The 25,632-nt window shown below is 40.3% G+C and overlaps 1 protein-coding gene across 3 annotated transcripts in view; it reads left to right on the top strand.

Moving 5' to 3' along the window:
* The first annotated feature begins 4,477 nt into the window (after positions 1-4,477).
* The window catches only part of dscama (Down syndrome cell adhesion molecule a), a 103,642-nt gene continuing 82,487 nt past the window's right edge, over positions 4,478-25,632 (top strand). For 2 of the 3 annotated variants that reach the window (XM_063487317.1, XM_063487318.1), the window contains exon 1: positions 4,489-5,432. In XM_063487317.1, the coding sequence (XP_063343387.1) occupies positions 5,390-5,432 (43 nt within the window). In that variant the 5' untranslated portion in view covers positions 4,489-5,389. Of the gene's footprint in view, positions 5,433-25,632 lie in introns of all 3 variants that reach the window. The other variant, XM_063487319.1, reaches the window with a different exon arrangement.

The raw sequence follows: 25,632 nt of genomic DNA on the forward strand, positions 1-25,632 counted from the left end.
TGTGTTGAGTCTTCCAGCTGCTGACTACAGAAGCTAGATTGACCTTTCAGCATGTTTATACTGGCTGTGGCTATGTGCTGGAAATGCTACCATGTGTGAGCAGTCACATTGGCAGCAGACATGTTTCAACAAGCTAGTCATATCCCTGCCCTACATTAGCTTGTTTAATGGTTAAGACACTGCAGGTACCACCACTTACTACAGACACCGATGCAAGTTTGTAATAGTCTGTTAATTTAGACTGAAAGAATATACAAACAATATTAACTCACATTATATATGTTAATTACTAATTTGCTTATCACATTATTTCGGCTACCATTAGCTAACTGGAGCCTAACATTGGCCTTTAATGTTTTTCGATAAATAGCCCACATACCTGTAAAATAATAACACCCCAGTAAAGGTCCACATATATAAAGGGTCTACACTCTTTCTCACTGGTGTTTTAGCTTTAAAATCTTATTTACCTTCAAGTGTAAAACTCCAGATGGTAGTAGATTTTCCAAAGCGAGAGACAAAAATGGCGGACAGTGCAGCCGATTTTTTCTCCAGAAACTTTCCAGGGGGCGGAGCTTGAGGATAAAACACGACTAATTTGCTTATTTTCAACATGATTTATTCTAAAAGAATGAATATCCTTAAAGAATATGTGAAAATTAAAAGACAAAAATATGTTTAGATGTGAAATTTAAATTAGTCATGCTGGATATATGAAGTAATTATATGCAAATTCAACAACCACCCTATTGCATTTTTTTCAGTGTAGTCTGTGTTTTCAAACAGTCCTGCAGCTGATATGATCCACCTTCTGGCCAGTCTTTATGGCTGGCTTATGAGTTAGCATGGTTAAAGTCCCAAGCTATGACTTGCACTCCGTCAGGAAAGGAGTGCTGCTGAATGCTTGTACAGCTCATCCATGGCTGAGTTAGCATTAGCATTAGAGTGCTTGAAGAGAAAAATACTCGCAAATGGTAACTTAAATGGTTGTTTCTTTAGCCATGCTAGCGGGCCCACCCTGCAGCCTCGCTTTTGCCACCTTTGTTTACGTTTCCTCTTGGGCTTGTCCCTGGGAAGAAACATCCACAGAGACCCTGGAGTTCTTATTATTTCCTCCGGAATTGTTGGAATTGGTGATACTCCAACACAATCTTCCTCGCAGCGTAATCCCAAACTCAGAAGGTCCTGTTGACTGTATGTAGATTATACCCGACAAACAGTAGTAAAAAACACATACACCCACGCATATAGACATAGAAAGTATAGAAAACAAAGCAACGAACGTAAAGAGCAATGAGCTCCTGTGTCTATCTTGATTACAAAATCATCTTTTGAATCTGAAATGTGGGGTATTGTAAAAGGCACTTGATACTTGATAATGACACTTGATATGGCAGACACGTTTCCACAAATATATCTGTCTATCTGTCTGAACCCATCAGAACCAACACTTTTGACTCCCTATCCATCCATCCATCCATCCAGCCAGCCAGGCTGCCATTTTCTTCCACTAATTCAGTTCAGTGTTACGGGAGGCATAAGCCTATTCCAGCAGTCACAGGGCGAAAGGCAGGGTAGACCACTGTTGACCCTTACCTTTTATTTGTATTTTTAATTTGGCTAGAAACAGAAACCAGAAGTGAAAAGCTCAAATTAAAATAGTAAAAAAAAAACATAAAATAAAAATAAATTAATAAATAAGTGCTCTACATTAACTGAAATAGTAAAATGACTAATTATCATGGTTCAAGATCATTTTCTTGTGTATATCCAGACGGCTTCCAACACTGCTACTATTTTTAGAACACTTGATGAACGACCTGCTCTGTCTCCTTGTGCTTTACCTCTGCAATGCATACAAGATTTATTCCAATGTGCCAAAATGATGATCTTTCATCTTGATTTTAATTTTGGGGAAAAAGATAATGTCACAACGAGCCAAACCTTTCACGTGGCAAAAAATTCCTGTTTTCAGTACAATGCACACATTCACCGTTTCCCCTGACATATAGCTACTCTCTCTGTTATTTTTTAAACAAAGTACAGCAGTACAGCATTCTATGGCTGTCATTTGTTTACTTTCCCCGTCACTCATTTACTACTTTCACAGAAAGAATGAGAGTGAGAGGGGCACGGCTTACTGTCAGGGCCCAGATATCTTTGAAGCGGTAACGGTAATGCTGCTGTGCGTTAATAAAATAAGAATAAAGCATTTAACTGACTAGTATTTCAAGGGGCCTTGACCAGTTGTTCATATATTACAGGTTTGAAGTAAGATTGTACTGGTATGAATGGTATTAATATTGTTTATTTTGAATCTAATGTCCAAACACTGGAAAAGCAAAACCAGTAGTTGCTTGTCAAATGTTTAGTCATTTTCATTATCTACAGTAGGATCATAACACATTGTGTTGCAGATCATAATGCTTAATAAATGTATTCATTTTTTCCAGTATCTGTTTTCATCACTAAATTGTTAATGTTTTAGACATTAAAAATATTTTAAAATATTTGCATCTGATTAAAGAATCAGTGCAGTTAAATAACAAGATGGTTTAAAGAGGATAAAACCTTTGATTTGATCCAAACCTCACAACATATCATGGAGTTAATGCAGGGATTAGAGAAATAAGGATTGAGCTCTGTATGACAATACAGCCAGTGATTTTAATCCAATCTCTGAACCCCGTCCACTGGGATGTACACTGAAGACAATCATTTAACATATGGCTGAATGATTAGGCATAACAAGGCATAAAAGGTAATAAATCAACAAAACCAGTGAGGAAATGGGTTGTTGCCAAATTAATTGATGCTCTTGTGTTAACATGTTTTCTCAATAACCAACCTATGTATTCCAGTTGTAAATATGTTATTAGTATAATACAACTGTTTGGTGGTTTTTATTTCTTGCTTCTCGGACAGCAGTTATTAAAAATGTCTGTTTGAATTGGATTTGCTTAGAAGTTTGTCATAAGATGAGATACAGGAAAATTTTTGCAATTCAGTACAATTAGCCATACTAGATACAAACCCCCAAGTCTGCATTTAATAGTTAGTATAGATAGCATAGATACTACAGGTACTGATGTGTGAGCCAGTTTAGCCTCAAATTTGCTAGCAGTCTGAGTAGGTAGCTACCTGCAACTGGGGCAAGATATATGGAGTCCCCGACTGCAGACCAGTGCTATACAAAGGCAGACAGAAGAAGATGAGACATGCGTATTCCAGGGAACAAAATGCCATAACTGAATGATCAACAACCCAAAATCCACACATACATACAAACAAAATACTTTGTGCACAGTGTCTGCATGTTTCCTTCCTGCTATCTTATTTTGGGTGGCTCCAGTCAGTGATAATGATCAGTTTTATTTTGGGGATGCCTGGCTGGAAGCGCATGGAGGGGCCAGACGTGCGTTGACAGGTCCTGTATTCCTGGCGCAGCGCATGTTCATATGCAGGTCTGATGTGGATGCTAAGTCCTAAAGACAGATACTGCATCTAGGCTGTGGGCTAAAGCTTGAGTCGCCGTTGAACATAAATTCACTAAATCCAAACAGTCACATGACAGTAGTGTCATAGCTTCCAAAATTATTTCAATAGTGTCTAAAAAAATACAGCACTGCTGTTTGCTCACTAAAGGTTTAAAAGGAAACGTCTGAATCTTTGTGTCTCAGGCTGGTATAAAAAACAAATAAGGTTGTTTTTCAGGTGTGTTCTTCCTTTTTACAACTACACGCTAATTACAAATTATAAAATGTTGATAGAAATATCAACGCTAATCATTTAAAAAATGTGGGTTTACACTTCTCTATATGCTTGTCTTCATCCAGTGGCAGTTTCACAACTTAATTCTCAGTCTCCTCCTCCGCTGTGGTTTGAATGGAGGTGAACTCATGCAGGGGGCTGTGGATGTCTAACATGGCCGCTGTTTGATACCCCCTGGTGCATTAGGGGGGTCGCTACTTATATTTGTCAAGGTCAATTAATGAATGCCGGGGTAAAGCTGGCAGGGTCCCCAAAATGCCCCCGGGGCTCATAAATTACCCAGAAGACACATTAAAGGACACGATTTGATCTCCTCCAATTAAGATAATTTAGATTTTTTTCCCTTAACCAAATGCCTACATAGCACCCAGTCAGGTGTAGCCTACATCACTGTTTCTCCCTGCCTCCCTCCCTCCCTCCTTCAGCCTCCAGCCTGCAGCCTGCTACACCACAACAGTGGCAACAAACCATAGAAGGATGTCCTGCCTGAGCTAATTTTATTTATTTATTTTTTTGCTTGCGTTAATGCACAGTTCACCCTGCGTGGCACCTTGATCCGTCATAAAACAAAAGAAAGGGTTTCTTTTTCTTTTTTTTCTTTTTTTTTTGTATCCCCCCCCCCTTTTTTTTTCTTTCTTTCTGATTTATTTTTTTTTTATATGCCAGAGGCTCAGCTGTGCCCCCACCACCCCCCACCCCTGCACCTTTAAGGCAATGGAGAGGGAGGAAAGCGGCTGCGGAGAAGGAAGCGAGGTTTTATTCCACGGTGCTCTGAGGCAGGGCAGGTTATAAGCGCAGGGACCAGTGTGCGCAGTTTGTGTGTGCGGCTGCGGGGGGAAGATGCGTGTGCTTGTTGCTCGCCGGATGGAGAGAGGTGGCGAAGAGAGAATGAGTTTCCAGCGCAGCTAACAGTCAACTCCATGCGCTTTTTAATCCTCGACAGAAATTCCAACTTTTTACGCATTTTTTTCCCTGCACATACCTGAGATGACACGTTTGCCTCTTTTCAGGGCATAGACTTCTAATTCATTCATTCTTTATTGATTCTTTTCATTATTGGAGGCTTTTTTTGTTCTTATTTTTTATTTTTTTAATATATTTTTTCTTTGATGTTTTAATTTTCTATCCGTGGATTTCGGTGTGCGCATAGGCAGTGCGTCCTGTGCTTTTGAGCCTCTGACTCAGCAGCAGCGGCAGCAGCACAGCTCACCTGGTCCGGGGCGCACCGAGCCGAGCTCCCTCATGTTCCACACAGAGCAGCACTCCGGTACGGGGGGACGGCTGCACTGAGGCCCGGCACGGTGCGGTCAGTCCTAAAAAAAAGAAAAAGAAAGGAGGGGTGAGACGCACAGTTGTGGATCATATACCATCTCCCGTTGTACCAGGAGACAATCAGCAGCAGGAAAAAGCTCAAATCTCCTCCTCTTCATCTTCTTCCCAACGTGAAGGATTGAGAGAGAGAGAGAGAGCGCGAGAGGGAGAGAGAGATTTGCAGGCTCCCTTTTCTTATATTGCAATTGACTTGGGAAAAAATAAAAAGGGGGGAAATAATAAGAAGAAAGAGTGCGTGGAGAGAAGAAGAAAAAAGCATAAGCTTGGATATTGAACGGAGCGGGGCATGTGGATATTGGCTCTTTTCTTTTTCCAGTGCATCTTGAATGGTAAGTGATGCTTTTGCGCACATCGAACTTAAAGTTTATGCTGATTATCGAACAGAACCGAGCTGTAATTAATACGCGGGGTGGTCTGGAACCATTTCTACTTTGAGGATAATATTTATTTATTTATTGTCCCGGGGAAACGATGGGTAGAACAGGCTGTTGCTATGTCCTGTCACTGACAGTGGGGCTTTTGGTGGGAGGTTGATATTTACTTGCACAGTAACCTTTAATAAAGTGAAAATGTTTTAGCCCCTCATACACCTTCGATATTTAACAATAACCTTGTGCAGATAGAGAAGCAGAGAGAGGGGAGAAATGTAGGTTGTGGATAGGTGCAGCCTGTACTGCATGAAGAACAAGGCTCTTTACAGGAATATTTCTATTTCCCTTTTTCTACAATGATTTTTTTTAGTAAAATTTAGGGTCAAAATAAATTGGAACAATTATCAGTTTTCATTTTAAATTTGTACAGAAAGGATTATTTATTCCCTCTCTTGAAGCTAAACTGGGCCTCAGTTTGGCTGCATTTTCATACATCATTTTTAGGTGCTGGATCTGCACTGTTTTTAAATCAGATTTCTATTTGTATAAATTATGAAAGTAATATTTTAGTAAATCATTTTGTGGGAACACAGTTGTGTGTTACTTGGTGTAATCAGCCTTTGGTTGTTTTAATCTCTATTCTGCTTTTGAGAGGCATTCAAACAAAAACCGTTATTTGCATGAAATAATTTCTTTATTGACATTCACATTGATTTTCTATTCAAAAATCTACTCATGAACCAAGAAATGTGCTGGTGAATATGTCAGATATTGACTTTCATTCTGTAATTTATTTAAAGTTAAAAAAAAATTAACAAAATGCTTTGCACATGTAACTGCATGTTTGTGTGCTTTCTCTCAGATCTATTAATTGTCTCCTTGAAAAAGAATGAAAAGGTTGGCTAGTTGTTTTGTGTGTGTGTTTCTTCTTTTTTTTTTTCCGGCATTGCACCCGCCATATTAGAAGCACAGACATGGAGTCATTTTGAATTGGGGGGAAAAAAAAGAGACAAGCCCTTATCACCCTTGCCCAAATGCACATCTCGCAGAATGCATCCACATCCCGTTTTGTACACAGTGAATTCCTCAAAAGATTGGCTTGATAAGTGGTAGTTGTATCTTTCTTTGGAGTGGGGGCAACTGATTTTTTTTTACAGCGAACACAGGAATTGGAAAAGGGGGGTGGTGAGGGACAAGGGGCTGTGGGGTATAGGACGGGATGTGCGCATGTTGGGGGGCAGAAATCGTCTCGAAAGAAAATTGAGCTATTTTGAAGATCTTTTGAAAGATACATGGAAGCAAAGGGGTTAAAAAAATAAGACTGGACACAATGTGAACTGAGAGTAGACGATGATGCATCAAGCAAAGATGACAGGAAAACCATTTTGTTGCCAATGTGAAGGGTTCAGTGAAGGCAGGGTTTATTTATAGGAGAGAACGGATTCAAAGCAAATTCTCTTTTTCTGCAGCCGAGACGAGAGAATTTCCAAGAACACGAGAGGACACTGATGTTCATTTCAAATCTAACTAAACGCTGTACTGAAATCCCCGTTTGCAGAGCACGATCCATGGCTTAGCTTGCTTGTGAATGGCTTTTTTCAGTCTCTTTGGTCCAGGCAACAGCGTTGCAAAATGGCTGCTACTAGAGACATCTACATGGAAACTTTGAATGGCAGCAACAGCACTTGTAATTGTGATGAATGCTACGTTTGAGGCTGCTGCTGATGCGGTACCATTTGTATCAGCAGACTTGAATCGTCTGACACTGACCTTTTCTTCTCATTCAAACATCTAAGCGTCGTTTTTGTGTCGGAAATTAGAATTGACCAGCGTTCATTATGACGATCCCTGTATTTTTTCTGTGCCATGCTAAAATTGACAGTACACAGAATTAAAAGGCTGTGAGTGGTGATGTTAGATGCTATTGTTTCTGCCGTGCATTTGTTTTCAGTGGACAGACCTGCAAAGACTGCACTTAATGAGCCATTTCCATCCGAATTGTACATTTTTACACCTCTTGTGGATGGAGAGATGAAGCTTTACGAAATAAAGGCTTTTAGAGCTCTGGTCCAGTACAGGCTACTGAGGTTGTCTCTATGGAGACCTGGGTAATGAGTGTTGCTGCAGTGTGGGCTTTGGGCTTGACAAACACTGCACTCTGTTCAGGTGACCTGATCAGTGCTTCTCGATACACATCACGGCCTTTCATTTATTTTCAAAAACTGATACACGTCTGTGCAGGTGTCGTTTGCATGCACTATATTTGCACTGGCTCTTAATAGAAAATGTATTTAAAGATTGCAGCTCCTGGCTATTTGCACAGCTTTTCAGTGATCATTTATGAATAGTATCTACTGTATAAACTCCATTTTGCTCTGAATTGCTGTTTTCCAATTTGAGGACACATTTGCAAGCTCATCTACAATAGATATAAACAATTCAGCACTGTAGAGAGTAAAATCTGCTGTAGAGTTCACTCCAGTGGTGCTTGAGCTTTTAAAGTGCTCTTACAAAAGTGTCTATCCTAAATGGAATAGGAAAAACATTCCAGTTATGAAGAGAGAAAATTGGGGAAATGGCATAATGTTGTTTTTGCTTAGCTATGCCAGGGGGGGAAATCTGACACATGCTCAATTGGACACTAATAAGCTGTGTAAATATACAGTGAAGCGCCTCAATTGGCTCTTAGTATCACTCTGTGCATGTTTATTTTTAGCTTTTAGCTTGGGATGGAAAGGGGGATGCTGGAGAAAAGGTCTTTATCGTGTTATCAAACATGATTAATGTCGGAGCAGACTTTAGTTTTCCTCAGCATTTCTTTCTGTTTTACAACATCGTACTGCAAACTTTTCACAATAACCCTCAACTGTTTCCGGTTTTAAAAATATAAAACACCAAGACCCAGGAATATTTATTCAGATATGAGCAAATTATGTAATAAAACTGACATAAATCAGTGATGTGTATCTGTACACAGTGGCTGGGTTATATATTTTTATATTCATATCATTGTTTTAATCAGTAAAATGGTAAAATGATAAATGGCCTGTATTTGTATAGCGCTTTACTAGTCCCTAAGGACCCCAAAGCGCTTTACACATTCAGTCATCCACCCATTTACACACTGGTGATGGCAAGCTACATTGTAGCCACAGCCACCCTGGGGCGCACTGACAGAGGCGCCACCAGGCCCTCTGACCACCACCAGTAGGCAGTGGGTGAAGTGTCTTGCCCAAGGACACAACGACCGAGACTGTCTGAGCCAGGGCTCGAACCAGCAACCTTCCGATTACAAGACGAACTGCCAACTCTTGAGCCACGATCGCCCCAGTAGAGCGTATAGTTGTAAATTTCTCACACTAAGTAACAACTTTCATTTGGTTTCCACAATATTTCCTGTCATAGAAGAGTGAAAAAGGAACTCGTGTTGGTTGTTCAGGAATTTGATCCATGTTATGTAAAAGATTGTGTTCCTCATCAAATATATAGTTAAAAAAAACACTCAAAAAATGATTAATTCGATTCAATTCAGTTCAGATTTTACTTTCATACTTTCGCAGCAGCAGTTGTTTTAAGGTGCTATATACTGTAAGGTAAAGACTCTGTAGAACTGGAGAGAGAACTCCAATGATCACATGATCCCATATGAGAAAATACTTTGCGACACAGGGAAGGAAGAACTCCCTGAAAGCACACAGCAAGACAAGGCTTATTTTGCCAACATCTCATTGAAGTTACAGCATCTGCTCCCATCCTTAACAACACGCTTAGTCTTAATTTTTCACAAGTGTACCTGCAGCGCAAATCACACATCACTACCTTCAATCGAAAAGAGTTTTCTGAAGATAATCTAGGAGGCACGCTTCCCTGAAACATTTTCAACCAGACTAAATGTATTGTACACCGCTAAAATGAATTTGCTTATCTTTAATTTACAAGTGAAAAAATGTGTCTTGGGTTTGCTATTTTTAAATTTGGAGACGACTGCACACCAAGTTTTCCTCCTATTTTACAGTTTTAGCCAATCGTCACCAGACAAAACAGTGTTGCTTAGAGGTCACATCAGGGCCAGTAGGAAACTAGGTCTGTGCAGACTCTGGTCTTTTGGTATATATCTGTCACTTCACATAGAGACAGAACGGGTTGACGGAGTCACAGCAACACACATCAGCAAACAATAACTGAGCTCAGTTCCTCAGTAGCACGTTAATATCAGCACACCAGTCAATGCAATGTAGGCCACTGGGAACATGAGTTTAAACTCAGCGTGTTTAGTCTGTAAGTGCATAGTCGTCATGTCTTGATTTTGTTCAGTTAGGATCGGCACTCATGCTCAAGACAGTCATTTCTGACAGCTGTAAAGTATTCATACATTCATGTAAGCCGCATGTTTACCGTTAGCAGAAACTGTAAAGTCAATATATTCTAAAACCTAAATGCATTTATAAACAGTGTTTGTGCTCTTATATTAGCTTAGAGTGTCGCAGTAGGATAGACTTTCGTTCACATTTGTTGTTTTTCTTCAAGGTGTTATGAAATCTGGCTCATTCGGTAACGTTAGAAGGCATTAGCGACTTACTGTTTTTGTGGACTCGCTAATCACTCCGGGATTTGTCCGTGCCATCGGATCGAGATTTTTTTTGTTTGTTTTTGCCACTGCACGCTTACGCCTTAGCTTGGCTGTGAGTAGACTCAAGCATATGTTAATGGATGCACATTGAACTGTTAAAGGTTTCATTTAACCCAGACCAGAATGCTTAAGGAGATGATAGTGTGTAGTGAGGCAGAAAAAGAGGAGGAAGAGAGGGGGGAAGAGGGACGCACACAGTCAGCTTGTGTTATGTGGTATCTAAAACTCAAAGAGTCATATCAAATCACCCTGCTTTTCCATGCAGAAACAAGATTATTCTCAGCATTTTGTTTTTACACTTATGAAGACTGAACTGCCTTTTTTATCCTTTGTCCAGATAAAGTTCATGGCTGCGAGTGCCACAGCCCAAATTAACTGGTATAAGTGACAGAAATTGCTTTAGCCCTTTGTTCTTGACATTGTAATGATAATTCAGAGCATCCTGCTTCTTTTTTTTCTGGTGATAGTCCATATTGCAGCTGACATGTGTGATAGTTTATTAAAGATATATGAAGATAAACTTAATAAGGTTAAGGTACAAAATGCTATGCAATCATTAGATCAGCCAAGCACTACAACATGTATTCAGGCTTATGGGTGTTTCACAGATAAGTGGTAACTATAAAAGTTGTTGTCGGTGCTTATGGCTATGGTATTCATATACAGCACATCTGCACATCTAGCAACATGGACTCACAGATTAAGGGTAATACTCAAAAGTATTGAATGACATTTTGACAGAATATTGGCTCAGATCAGTTTTACACAGTTTAACTGATGGATCACTGCAGTTTAGCTTGTCGTGTAACCTTATTACCAGAACATCTTTGACATTTTGCGTGACATGTAAGCTGCATTCTTCAGAAATGGCCTTGCGTGAGTATACAATGAGACAGTGTTACAGAGTAAGTAAAGTGGTTAAAAACAATGGACTAGAGTTTCCGGTACATCTTATCCGGACTAGTGATTTAACAAGATCACAGTTACCTAAGTTATTTGCATATGTAGGCTTTCATTAGAAAATAGGGCAGTAGGTTAATGCTGTGACCAGTCAGGTACAACAAGAGGTAACATAAGCTCTCAAAATAAAGGCCTTGGTGTTTGTCCTTTGTGAACTTGGAGGATTTTATTGAAATGGACTTCATTTCTAATATTCCGGATAAAATGTTACATTTATACAAAACAAAATTTTTACTTTTATTATCTAAAGCATACAGTGTATCACTGTGAAAGTAGTGAGTTTAGCATATGAAATACACTCTTGGACTTTATTTGGTTCATCTGTTAAACTACCCTTTAACACAAATGTCTAATCGGCTAATCACATTGCAACAATTCACTGCATTTATCCATACAGGCATAATCAAGCTCAAACTGGGCATCAGAATGGTAAAGAAAGGAGAAGTGACGTTAAACGTGGCATGGTTATTGATGTCATACAGGTATGTTAAAAACTGCAGATCTATTGGAACTGTACCACACAACCACCTCTGGGGTTTGCAGAGAATTATCCACAAAAGACAAAAATATCCAGTGAGCCCTGTTGATGTCAGAGGTCAGAGGAGAATGGCCAGACTACTTTGCACTGATAAAAACCAAATAACCACTGGTTACAACCACGGAGAGCAACATGCTGAATGTTGAAGCTGATGGGCTACAGCAGCAGAAGACCACTACGGGGACCGCTCCTGTCAGCTGTATCCACAGAGGTTTAGAGCTTGGCTGTGGTTATCCATCAGGTATAAAAAAAATAAACACCAGAGCCAAGTTCTAGATACATTATGGAGTGGCCCCATCTACAAATGGAATCAAAACTCAATCCAAGGGCGCCGGTTTAGCTCAGCTGGACTAAGTGGGGAACCATATGCTGCTGAGGGTGGCCGACCCGGGTTCAAGTCTGACCCACGGCCCATTGCCGTATGGCTTTACTGTCAGTCTTCACTGTATCTGTCTAGTAAAGCCCGTAAAAGGCCAAAAAATATACTAAAGGGAAAAAAATCAATCCAAAAAGAAGAAAAAGTGCGATAGGGAGAAGAACACTAAACTTGTGCCATGATTCATGATTCAGTTGCAATGAGCAGATATGAGGTTAAAATTGCTGACAAACACTGTTTCCCATCAACAATATTTGATAATGGAGCATCTACATAATGCACTGAATTTATATATGGTTACTCTTACCGTTTTGCCTGATTTGAAAATTTCATATTATTTTAAAAAAGTATGTAGAACAGACAAAAATGATGCAACTAATGCAAAACAACAGATCTGTGCACAGATCCAATTGCTGGTTTTACCTCATAGACAACAGAGAGAAGTTCTCATTTGTTATCCCTGAGAAGACGTGAAGGGATGTCAGCAAATTATACTAAACTAACACTGTCTATACCAAAATGAAACCAAAATGAGACGTTTACAACAGAAGCATCTGAAACACAGTAATATTACAAAGTATTCCTCTTGAGCTTCACTCCATATCGATTTCATGCTGTTTACACGTTTTCACGTGAACAAAGTGAAAGACTGTGTTGCTTGCGTTGCAGTGATTGCTGCATGGGATGAAACACAGAGGCAAGAGGCTCAACCAGCATCTCATTGATGTCAGTGATATAATATACCTCAAGCTTTCAGCAGTTTAACAAGACCAATGATGGCAGACACAGTGATGGAAGCATGTTTGCATGTTCGTCCAAATTCACTGTCCTTGCGTTAATTGTAGACTAGAATGTGATTTCATAAAAATATTAATTGAGTCTTGCCCTGAACAAGTGGGAGCAATGTTCTGCTAAACTAGTAAATTATACTGCTGTGAAATGATTTTATCAGCTGAACTCGAATTCTGTGGTCAGTTTGTGTAGAGAGGGGAAAAAGCTAAAAATGAACCAGATTTTAATCATTTTAGAATAAACCTTTTTTATGGGGGTGGGGGTGGGGGGTGTTACAATAAAGATTACCCAATGTTAAACCATAAAAGACAATCACTGAGAAAATACTCACTTGTAATTTCTTTCTCTGTGGCTGACTGTTAGACATATTCATTAAGCATACCAGACCGTGCTGATTAACATTCACAGTCCAGCTCTTTTCCTGTAGCCCAAAATGTGTAACATTTTCAAACATTCTGGCAAATGTTTCATTAAAGTGTTGCTCGCCCCCAGCTCCATTCCACTCCAGTCTCAGCTCTATCAGGCCTTCCCCAGAAGTGATTATGCTAATTGCTGTTTGATCAGATGATTAAATTATAATTTGATTAATCCCAGGCACTAAACGCTCTGAATATGTTGATGTGTGTTTTGCTGCCTGGCAGTGTTTGCAGGGCCCCTGTCACCGGTGCTGCCAGTATAATTCACACAGCTCAGGTATAGGACAGTGAGTATGCAAGGCTGCGTCGGAAGGTAGTTACGGACATGAATGAAACAGCGGTGTTGATGTACAGCTGCGCAGTAATCACAGAAAACATGATGGTTAATAAAAGCTCACTCCCATCTGTGTGCTGATTGAGTGCAGCTCTAATGCAGATATCTGCCATTTTCTCAGCCGTCGCCTGTCCCTGTTCCTCTCAATTGACTGTGTATCCATCAGAGTGATTTATATTAGTGAGGTTGCAGACAGCCTCATACAGGACTGCATGGTTTTGTAATGCTAGCATTGCTAGTGTGACTGTGACTTCTTAAACCTCCTGACTGGATATAAATAAAAAAGCTAAAGTAGAGCTGGACACATGAAAACATCACAAATTCTAAACAATCGTTAAGAACCATAAAAATCCACGCTTAACAAATTGGCTCACAGTGTTTTTGCATAGAAGCAATAAGGATTGTCTTTTCTAGTGGGGTTACTAAAGACAAAATGTTGTTGCCTCAAAGGGAAATGGTGGGCTGATGAGCGGGGGGGGGGGGGGGGGGGGGGGGGGGATGAGGGAGACAGTGATGGGAGGGGAGCAGTGATATTTTTCTGAGGCAGAAGAGTATGGCCGTGAGCAGAAAGGCAACAATGTCTAGTCATCTGACCCACAATCCCATTTAACCCCAGGACTTTGATTTGCCCTCCACTGTTAACTGCCACATTTCGCCTCCTTCTTTCTCTCCTGCAAATGGCATTCACTGTGCCCCAGGATAATAGGAAAACAACATGGCAATGAAGCAAAATGTCTTCCTGTTATAGCTCACTACAGAGGCAGAAAATTCTCTAATCTGTTCGTGTGATACACAGTTAAGGAAATTCTGTTTTGTTTATTTTGATACAATAGCCAGTGCTTATGAAAGACCATATTTACACAACTGTTTATACGTTCATCTCTATAAGTCCAGTAAATGAGTGAAATAAATACATCTATCCATTTAGGGCTCAGGAAAAATACATCTGCCAGTATTTTAACACACCAAATACACTGTATGATTTTTACTCGACGGATTAAGCAGCCAACCATCTTCTTTTAAAAGTTTCCTTTTGTACAGATCAAGCATTTTAATCAGAAGTGGAAATTTACTTTTACACCAATACAACATCTTCACCAGTCAAAGTTCATACATGTCCCACACATTTGCACTCGTGTTTGGCAGACCGAATGAGTGAGCATTGTTGTTTCTTTCCTTTGAAACGATGAACATGATCCCAAGTATTCTGTCTGTTACAAACGGAGCACGTGTCTCATCTAAAAACATGTCAAAGTGATCAAAAGGTGGAAAGTGAAATACACCAGAGCTGTCTGAACTTCAGTAAACTTCTCACTCATGGTGAAACACTCAGTGGTGACTAAACATGTTGGCATGAATGACCAAAAGCTGAAATCCAGCATATGTCAGATCAAGTCAAAAGGAAAAACAGGTTAGCGGTGAAGTACACTACCATGCTTTCTCTCACTTTCTTCTCTTTCTTTCTCACAGAAGAAACAAAATCCAACTGTACTATAATTACTCTGTTCAGATGCATACCAAACGTTTTTTTTTTAGGCTCTAAGCTCCTGTGCTGTGCCACAGTACCAGTACTGTGGATGATCTTCAGGCTGTCAGCCTTCCTCCTCCAGCAAATCTCCTCGTTCATCCCTTCCTGCTGGGTTTAATGTCCTCCTCCTCAGCTCACCTGAGATCCTCTTTCTCTCTCTTTCCCTATCTCTATCTCTCTCACTGTCGGCTCAGTCAGTCGAATAGTACTTGACGGTATAGCGAGCAGAGGTAGGAGGAATTTTACTCAAACAGAAATAATGCCACTCTCCCACCCTCTAACAGCATGCACGGCATATATTGTGCCTCACTAGATTTTATACAAATTTAAGTCAAGTGCTGTAGCACTGTTCAGAGATAAAAGTCAAGAACTCACGAGGGCATCTCTAACTAAAACATCCTCTCTCAAAAAATGTGCTCCTATTGCTGAAGTAGAAAAAAATGACAGATTTCAGTGCAAAATACGCAGTCATGTTAACATTCTTGGGGTGTACTCTGAGTGACTGACAATATTCTTTTAATAAGTACATTAGTTCTTGTACGAAGAAAATGAAGTTAAAGAAATACTTCGAGATCTTAGGGAAAATGTATGAATTTGGTTTCTAAGCATTATGCTTAAACTAATGCCTCTAAAGCCAAGCAATTATTATGACAAAGTTGTTTAACTGAAGGGTAAAGAAAAAATTGCTTTATGGATGTTATGGGATTTGTGGAGTTCAACTGATTCTTTGAAAGCCTCACAGTGATCTCAAAACTGCAGGTTGCATGAAGCTATAAGCTGCAAGCATAACATTTATCTTTCATTCAGAACTGAGATAAAGACATTTAGACATTGTCATTTAAGTCCAAATTTCAAATTTCCCAGAATGTCAGACTGTGTTTTTAAAAAGCATTATTTGAAACGATTGATCGTCAGCAGGTCATTGTCAGTTGATTCTAGTATGGGACATCCCACCCACACGTGTCCTGGCTGTAGAGCAAGAGCATGGCATCTCATGCTACATGTGCTGTACCGTGTTTTTCTCCATCATGGAACAGATGTTATAGACCTAACATTTTCTTTTTCTCTCAGCCCATGGCTATTAATAACTGTCAATAGGCTGGCCATATCTCAGCTTCTACTTTAGTTCACCTAGTGGTTAACAAAGTAACCCTAAATGTGGATGTAACACAAGGCAACGAAATGAATGAAGCCTGTCTATGAGGTATGTTGACTTATTATTAAAAGGTGCTAGAATGGTGTTCCTAGTTGTTCCTGCTCACCTTGATCCCTGAGTGTACCTCTCCACTGTCACCTCCATCTAACAGAAGACCACCAGTCATTGATCCTTCCATTACATCTTCTGCTGGCAGACTGATTCAGAGCCAAAAATAAGAGAAAGGCATGGCGCTGAAAGGGAAATCTAAAGGTAGTTCTAGTTATTCGGCCCCTCCAAAGAACCAATCGACAGCTGAATAGGGAAATGTGTCATCCATGCATTTCCACTGTTAAGGTTTCAAACTAAATTAACTCAGTCTGGACCAGACTTGTGGCTTGTAGGTAGATAAGTAAGCTAATGTGTCACAGAATAGATATGGATGGCTACTTTTATTGTAGTTAGCTCCGTAACTCATAATGAGAACTGACTTCTGTGGCTCCAGAAGGCTGGGAAATGACTAGAGTCTACATTAAGCTGTGATCCACGCTTGAATTTCCATGTGACCTAATATTAGGTAAATGCAGTCATTTCAACATAGCGTCACTTGGGAAGCGTAATGGAGCATTATCTCAGATGGTTGTTTCTTTCTCCTGATGTGCTTTTGCATGTTAGTATCAGTGGCAGTTACTAGAACTTTATTTACTCTCTACCTCTCCGTCTCAGTCTATTTGCCGTATTTGTCCATTTCCGCCTTAGTGATGTAACTGATTAATGTCTTCAAAGTGCACAGTATGTAGGAACTCCCTCCTCTTATGTTAGCGCTTATGTAAATGAGCATTCATATGCATCAACTAACCCACTCCACAGTGATTCTTTGCTCACCCTCCAGAGAGTTGACATCAGAGAAGGGTATCATTGGTTTTACATAGCGGCTGCATGGCACTGAGCACATCGCTCAACATTATTCATGAGGGCAAATTGGGCGCCGGTGATTTGGGAGAGTGAGGGGACTCTGTTCTTCGATCAGTGCATCTCAGCTCAGTGCAGCGCTTCTCTTTACCGCTCATTGTGTAAGCCCCTAGGGCAACAGTGGAGAGGGTAGGGGGTGGGGTGGGTGCTTGCTTACTCACTGCCATCATGAGGCCATCCCGTCCTCCACCCTATCTCCACCCCTCCCTATCCAACCCCCATTTTCTACTCCCCCAACCACCACACTCTCCTCTCCTCCCTAGGCAGCCACTGCAGAGCTTTGCCTTAATTACCTGCATCGCCTGCTATGAGCTGTCAGTGTGGCTCAGTCCTTGTTTGCCCCAGTGGAGATGCCCTAATGTCTTGATGCCCTGGTGCCCGCTGACCTGGTGCAGACCACATAGGCCACATTGTGGTTAATACCCAATCAGGCTCCAGTGTTTAAATACATTAACAGCCTTGGGCTGAGCACATGTTTTTGGGCTAATAGCTCATTGAATGTGATAAAATCACAGAAGAAAGGGTGAAAATCAGGCTTTTGTTGTGGGAACCAAGCAGTCAACCCGGATAATATGTCATAAATTGTAGATTTTTTTTTCTCTTTTGTTGGCATTTCATCGAGAAAAAAAGGAGCCTCCATACTCATTCAGGAAAAGTTGATTAATGATGTTTGGTTGAGGTAAATACAAGCTGCGCAAAAAAACCCCTGACACATCAGTGGTCTAATGCACAGGCTAATGCATAGGCCTATTTATGCTGTGTGTTAGTGGGACCTGTATTGATCTCACATTTACTTAAATAAATTGCCTCAGTGAAGCAACCACTGACTGGCATTGGTCTGCAAGCAAATACTGAAGGAAAAATATAAAAATTATTTGGTTAATATTTTTGAGATGTTATATAACTGAGAATTTTCTTTTAACCCCTATCTTGATTTTTAAAAGATAACTAAAACTGTTTCCTGTCTGCTGTTCTCTGTCATGCTGGAAGGCTAAATCAGCAACATTCCTGCCTGCATTGACTCCCTGCTGGCTCACTTGTGAACCAAGCCCATGTCAGTCTCTATGTTCATGGGCTACCAGACATTAACCCCACCTCCCACACACAGACACACACACACACACACACACACACACAAGCCCACAGATCCATCTGACACGCCTGTGTGCACTCTCCGTGACCGAAGCTTGTCTGTTGCCCTTGAGCTCCGAACATAGTAGCAGAGGCTCCGCAAAGAGAAGATTGCATGAGGAGTCACCTGCAATCCAAGATTAGAGTCTTCAGCAGGGCCTGCCACCAATAGGTGCTGACATCTGGGAGTGTGCCAAGCATTATTCCACACAGGAAGAGGAAGAGGCTAACTCAAAAGGACCCCCATCCCACCCCCACCGGTTCCTGCCCCTCTTCTGAGAATTGCTAAGGAAGAACACGCACAAAAAAAGTGAGAGTCCATCTATTATACATGCGTGGGATTCATAATTGAACAATATCACTTTTTCCTCTTTGTGATTTTGGCTCTGGGAAAAGTAATGTCAATTAAGACAACTCTGGCACAAGCTGCCATGTAGAAGCTGTTAGAGAGTATGCCTCTGTGTGTGGGCATGATGGGAGTGGGAGAGGGTTGGTGTTCCTTCAGCATGATAATGTAATGGCATGTGGGTAACGACAGAGCCATGTTAAGGGAACAGAGAATGGATGCACTGAAGGATTTAAATAGTTTGTATAAACCTAAAAAGTGTTTTTCTGCCAGTTTCATGGTATAATGATTCATGTCATTTTTGCAAGAGTGAGCCTTTGTATATATTTACAGTAGCTCCATTTGGACTTATTCTTTTAGACTTTGTGACACAAATGACTCTGTCATCAGAAAAAGAAAAACCCACCTGGACCCCAGTGGCTGTGTGTGGGTGGAGCTGCCTGAACCACTTCCACAGTGAAATTCCAGCCACAGAATGACCAGAAACAAAACAAAACAAGACTCATTTTTTAAAACTGAAAAATCTCCCCACAGCAGATACAGCTCCTCTCCTGGTAATGACTTGTTTTGATGCATTTCTCCTCTATTTTATTCTTTACCGTCAATCTGTCTTTACAGTACTTAAATAAAGCAGTAGCACCGCTCCCAATTGTGATTTTCTTTTCTTTTTATCTAGTATTCATTTAGTTAATGTGCAATTATTAGTCCAAATTATTAGTGCAAATTGTTTATGTGTCAAAATGATCCTGTTCCATGATGTTTGCCGTCTTTCGATTGCTGTTTTATATTAATTTTTAGTAATATTGATAAAAAGCCCATTATTGTGAGAGACAGCCCTATGAACAGAAAATCCAACAAGATGTGGACCAAAGCGTTGCAGACTGCAGCCATTATCTGCCAACCAGGCTGACGGCTGACTGAGTATTGATAGGGTCCACATAAATCTTTTATCTCCTGTTTCAACATTCTGCTAGCTCTTGTTTTGATCTTGCTCATGCGGGCCCAGCGTTATCAACAGATCCTCAAAAGTGTGCTTTATCCCTCTGCAAAAACAATGCGTAACGTATCTCTGAGATGCGCATTTGTATGTGTTATGTCTTACTATTTTATCACAGCCGTTAATAAGATTATTATTTAACGGTGGTACACACGCTTGATGACAGCCAGCAGCCTCCCACGTACTGTCTCTTTGCTTGCAAGCAACCATTATGATAAATAGTCTTGGGCTGTTAATTTACAACTGAATATTCAATATTATGTTCCCCAAAATACAAATTGTGTTTATGTGTGGGTTCTTCTTTATTAGATATTACTCAGTGTCAGAGTAAGAGGGAATAGACTGTGAGGAGTGTCTAGTATTAACCAGATTCAGATGCATTGCTGGATGTAGGGTCCAAGTACCTTAATTATTTATAAAGTAGTTGATTTTCTTTTTCAATTTTCATGAACCATGAGCCACGGCACAGCAGAGCATATGTGTTGTTTAATTTTCCAAATTTCTAGCTGCAAGAAAGGTCCAGTGGATAATAAATGCAGATCAGGAGGTGGCTTCATGTGTCTTTTTTTTTTTGCTCTGGTTTGTTGTTTTTGTACCTTGTGTAAAGGTGGAAAAAATCAGAATGTTGAAGGCAGGGTTAAAGTAGTGTGAAGGAGAGATGAAGGTCAGAAGAGAATGCAATCAGACAGCTGGAAAAGAAATAGATACAGAAAAAGAGACTGAAGAGGAATAAAAAAGGTAAAAACATTCATTTCAAGGAGGTTGTGGATGACGACTAAGCTGAAGCGTGCTTTTGACCTCTGTCATAGCATCTCTTCCACCCTTCTCCCTTTTCTTTGCATTCTCGTTCCATCTCTGTGTACATAGCGGCCTCTGTGTCACTGTCTGAGAGCTTTCCAGCTCTCCCATCTCCCCATCCAACCCCCACCCTGACTATTTTGTCACTTTTAACAGTTATGGTAAAAGCTGGTTGTTACCACTACACCGGCCAAGGTAAATGAAAATGAATATTATTCTGATATGAAGAGAATCTAGATTTTGTCTAATTTTTTCTTACTGACCTGTCATTATGAGGTGTTTTTCAGAACTTGTGATCTATATTAAAAGTCTGGCACCCAGCTTGACCTGACAGTAGATAAAAATCGAAATACTTTTGTTGCCTGCTTTTGTTGATAGCTTCATATACTGGGCTTCCCCATAATTGTAAATATAGACACTATATTGGAAAGAAAAATCATGCAGTGTGACAGACCTAACTCTTGGATTTTCTCAGCCTTTACTTTGTACAGCTTGTTGAAGATCAGGTTCAGATTGAGCTCATACATCTGTTTTGGAAGAAAATGAACTGCACCGTGGTGAAAAAGTCATCCATATAAAAGAGTCTCGCTCCCTGCTATTCATAACAGATGCTGAGATTTTATGACCATCTTGATGGCAGACTTTCCTGCTTGAGAAAACCACTGACAAGCTGTTACTCTGTGTGATTACCTGGCTGTAAATTAACCCCTGAGAAGTTGTCTGTGTATCATTATAGTTGGAGAGGGCCATTCTAAATTATTTATTATGCCTCTGTTTAATGATTTTGGCCTGCTTGCAGCTTATGTACTGTGTTTATGACAGCATAGTCAAGCTCTGAGAACAACTGTTTTGAGGAAATAAAAATGATAATAATGGTAAAAGGTTTATGCTTCATAAATGAGCCATTTAATTGTTGACTGACAAGTTTAAAGGGTTAATAATATGTCACTCTAGTGAAAAAGTTCAAAAGGAAAAGCGAAAGTCAAGGTGAATAAGGAAGAAGTGAAGTTAATCAGACACTGACAAGGGTAGGGGGAAAAGCAAAGGAGAAAAAAACACAAGGGACTAACCTTCAAAATAAAACAGAAATCAAAATGAAGTTAACAAGATGGCACGGCAAACGAAACACTTGACAGTTGCCCTGGAATATAAGGGCAGTAGTGTTAAGGCAGTTTTTAAAAAAATCAAATGAACACCCTCACAATAATTGTACTGTAGTTAGATTATTTGTATAAATGCTTAGTGAGAGGTTTGAGGAGGCTCTTGTGATGATATCAGGTATTAAAGCTGAATGCTGTCTGTCCAAACCTTTGGTATCTGCACAGCAAACATGAGTGGGCACTGTGGACAGACCCACACAGTGGGCAGCCCATTGTGGGCCCCAGGACCAACATGAAAATAAGGGCACATCTGGGCCCCAGATGGGCTTTAGTGGAGTAGCCTATAGAGTGGGCTGCCTACACTAAGTGGAGAGAGGAGCTCATATCTGCCCAATTATACAATACAGCCACCAATTGGTAGAAAGTGTGGACCAGAATGTTGCTCAAAATAAATAAACTCCTTATTCAATTCAATTCAATTTTATTTATACAGCGCCAAATCACAACAACAGTTGCCTCAAGAGGCTTTATATTGTAATGTAGACCCTACAATTATACATACAGAGAAAAACCCAACAATCATATGAACTCCTGTGAGCAAGCACTTTGGCGACAGTGGGAAGGAAAAACTCCCTTTTAACAGGAAGAAACCGGCAGAACCAGGCTCAGGGAGGGGCGGGGCCATCTGCTGCGACCGGTTGGGGAGAGAGAAGGAAGACAGGATAAAGACATGCTGTGGAGGAGAGACAGAGATTAATAACAAGTATGATACAATGTAGAGATGTCTATTAACACATAGTGAGTGAGAAAGGTGTCTGAAGAAGAAATACTCAATGGTTATTCACAAGGAATCACCACATAGTTGATTTGGTCCCACATGGGGCCACACATGTGGGTAGGTCCATAGTGGGTCTGACCGTATAAAACCCATATCGGGACACCAACATTCAAAACTACTGTAAGCCCTGTGTTCACACACCCAGTTGGGGCCCATGTGGGATAAGTTTGTGTTTGCTCCACCCACACAGCCCCACAGTTCACCCATAACTAGTCACTGTGGGCCTGCATGGGCATTTTTGCCAGTTAGGGCAGGTAACATTTAAGTCTAAACATAGCCAAGCTGGCAATCAATAAAGTCTCCCACAGCTGAACTGTGTATCATGGTGACTCTACCCTCTCTTGCCACCTCATGGAAAAAGAAACTACAGTCTTGTAGCTGTTGACAACTGCAGCCATTCTCTTTTCGACACCTCCAGGCCCGGCCCTCTGAGTACTGTATGTGTGAAGTGAGTGCAGCTAGAAATGTGCAGAAACATGTGTACGCCACACTGTTTGTTTGTTGTCACAGGTTGAACGACCAGTGGGTGGAAGTAGCCGGTGACTTGAGAACGCTCATTAGGAATTTATGAAGCGCTAAAATGTTTGGTCTCTGGGGAGGGGGGATTGGCAGCTGTCGCACAAGCATGCTGGGGACAGGAGGAGGTAGACCGCATTAGCAGAGAGCAGACATACAGTAGAGATGCAATATTTACAAAGGGTGACTGACAGAGGCTGCTCATGCAACAGCTCTGCAGGACTGCTGATCACTCTCTGTTCACTCATACCGTTCTGTGTGCAGTGAGGAATTATCATTTCCAAGTTTGTATATGTGCAATTTTTTTATTTAGTTTGGAGATGCAGATAGCAGAGCTGATTTCAGTAACACATTGTAGGCAATACTTGTTTCTATAGCACAAAGAAGCATGTGGGCAGCATTTCAGCAAGCTTCATCACATCTACAGGCTTTGCCGTTATCATCCTTGTACAGTCTGGTAAAAATATGAATTCCATTACATGTAACGGTGCATGCATACAGGAAGTGGCTGCAAGCAGCATAGCAACCAGAGACCACAGAATATCAGTGACCTTCAGTGACGTTGAGTGAAAGAACCACTTACAATATTGCATATTTCAATAAAAGATCCTCAGTCACACTTTTGTGAAAATTAAGGTGAGCTGAACAGTCAGCTTAAAAGCACTGCATGACAACCAGTCATTTTAAATGTGCATGGGCCATGACCCTTATATCATATTAATGAAGAAACTTTTGTCATTAACTTCCTAGGTGGTACCCTCCATGGTCCCTGGTGACACTGTCACAATAGATCTAGTAGAGTCCTTTTCAATGCATTGCACATTACAGAAGCAGCACCCAATAAATATGTGTTTCATCTATGTTTAAAAGATATTAAAGACAGCAGTGTTCACGTTTGCTTAAAACTTTCTTTAAGTTTTAGTTGAAAAAGTGAAAGAGTACACTAGAGTAAATGAGTAAAGTATTATTTTTGAAGCAAACTAGCCCGGATGTGTCTTCCATCTGAATTTAGACGTAATGTAACATATTTTTAAACCAAGAGCTATCTCACCTGATTTAACCTGAAAAACAGTGTCAATGGACGCTTGGTGCTTGGTGGGATATTCACCTGTCTGATAGACAAACAAGTTTCATGAGCATCTCTAAATTTGAATTGACACATAAAGTAAACTGATGTTTACCTTTGTGTTTGTGAATAAATGCTGCTAACTCAGCTCAATTAGGACTGATCAAAACCAGTAGAAATAAAACACATATAAAAACAATTATGCGATTATGATGAGCAGCACAACATACTCATTTTAATGTCTTTTAGCTATGTTTCTAATGGCAATTTATATAATTATGATGCATCTTCTCCTTTGCCTTGGCATCATTTCTTGTAAGACACAACACTGTTGTTGAACCTCATCTATTGGTGATGAATCTCTTAAATAAATATTACCGCTGAAGGTTATACAATCTCCTCGGGGAGAGAAAATCGTATAAAAGGAACTACAGTAAGTGACAACTGTGATACATATGGAGTGTTTGTAGATTTATAGAAACATGTTACAAACACACATCATGACTTTATTTTGCACTGGATGTACTAAACGAGTTCTGCTGTCTTACTTGGGTTCCAGCCAATATACATATCCTGGCTGCATGCCGACAGTGTGGGTTGTCCATTACAGCACAGAGCTGCATTGTCAGTTTTTATCCACAGCGGTAACTTACTACTGGGGAAGTGCATCACATTACATTGACTTGCTTCATTAGTTAAGATGACTAGAAAACATCTTCTGTTGCACACATGACAAATTCACAGCTTACCAGCTGGTGCATGTGTTTTGGCAATATCCAAATGGTAGTCACCGAATCGTATTCTCAGTGAGTGCTTGATGCCACAGCAGTAATATGATATATCGTTGTTGTAATGATGAATAATTTATTTTTTAAATGCAAAATTAAATATTGCTGTAATGGCGTTTAGATCTATTGTAAAATGTAGGCACAAATGTGTTTGTCAAGAGAAAACATATGGATATTTCCCTATGAGGGTTAAAATACAAGTTCCCATTAGAGTTTCCAATTAATAATTAGTTAAGTTGAAAGTGCTGTAATGTAAAAGTAATGGCTTTTTAAGCTCATAACAACAAGATTTTGTTGAGTTTGTTGGTGTGCTTTTGCCCTGAACCTCGTTTGGTTAGGCCAGTGGGGATTTTAAATGATATTTCACACAATTCCATCTTCAAAATCCAGAATGATTTATGTAATAAGAATGTAAAAACAGGCTATATAAGCAGTCAAATGATTACATAACAGTACAATACCCAGTATGTCTAAAACAGACATTTACTGTCATTACAAAGAAACAAATTCATCAGAGCTCAAAGAAATTCAGTAGCATAGGTCCTTAGCTTGGAGTTTGTTCTCCTCGTGTTTGCGTAGGTTCTCTCAGGGTACCTCCCCCAGTCCAAAGACATGCAGTTAGTGGGGATAGATTAATTGGAAACTCTAAAACTAAGTGCCCACAGGTGTGAATGTGTCTGTGTGTGGCGACCTGTCCAGGGTGTACCCAAGACAGCTGGGATAGGTTCCAGCCCCCCCGCGACCCTGAAAAGGATAGGCGGCAGAGGATAGATGGATGCATAGAGGTCCTTAGCTTAACCACCTCACTTTGGTGTGGTATTGCAGACAATGCATAATATCAGAAGGTGGTAAAATTGAGCATAGTCATTGTCTTGATGTGTTCCATTTTTGTGACTT

The sequence above is a fragment of the Pelmatolapia mariae genome, linkage group LG10_11, assembly GCF_036321145.2.
Source record: "Pelmatolapia mariae isolate MD_Pm_ZW linkage group LG10_11, Pm_UMD_F_2, whole genome shotgun sequence".
In the NCBI taxonomy this organism is placed as follows: Eukaryota; Metazoa; Chordata; class Actinopteri; order Cichliformes; family Cichlidae; genus Pelmatolapia; species Pelmatolapia mariae.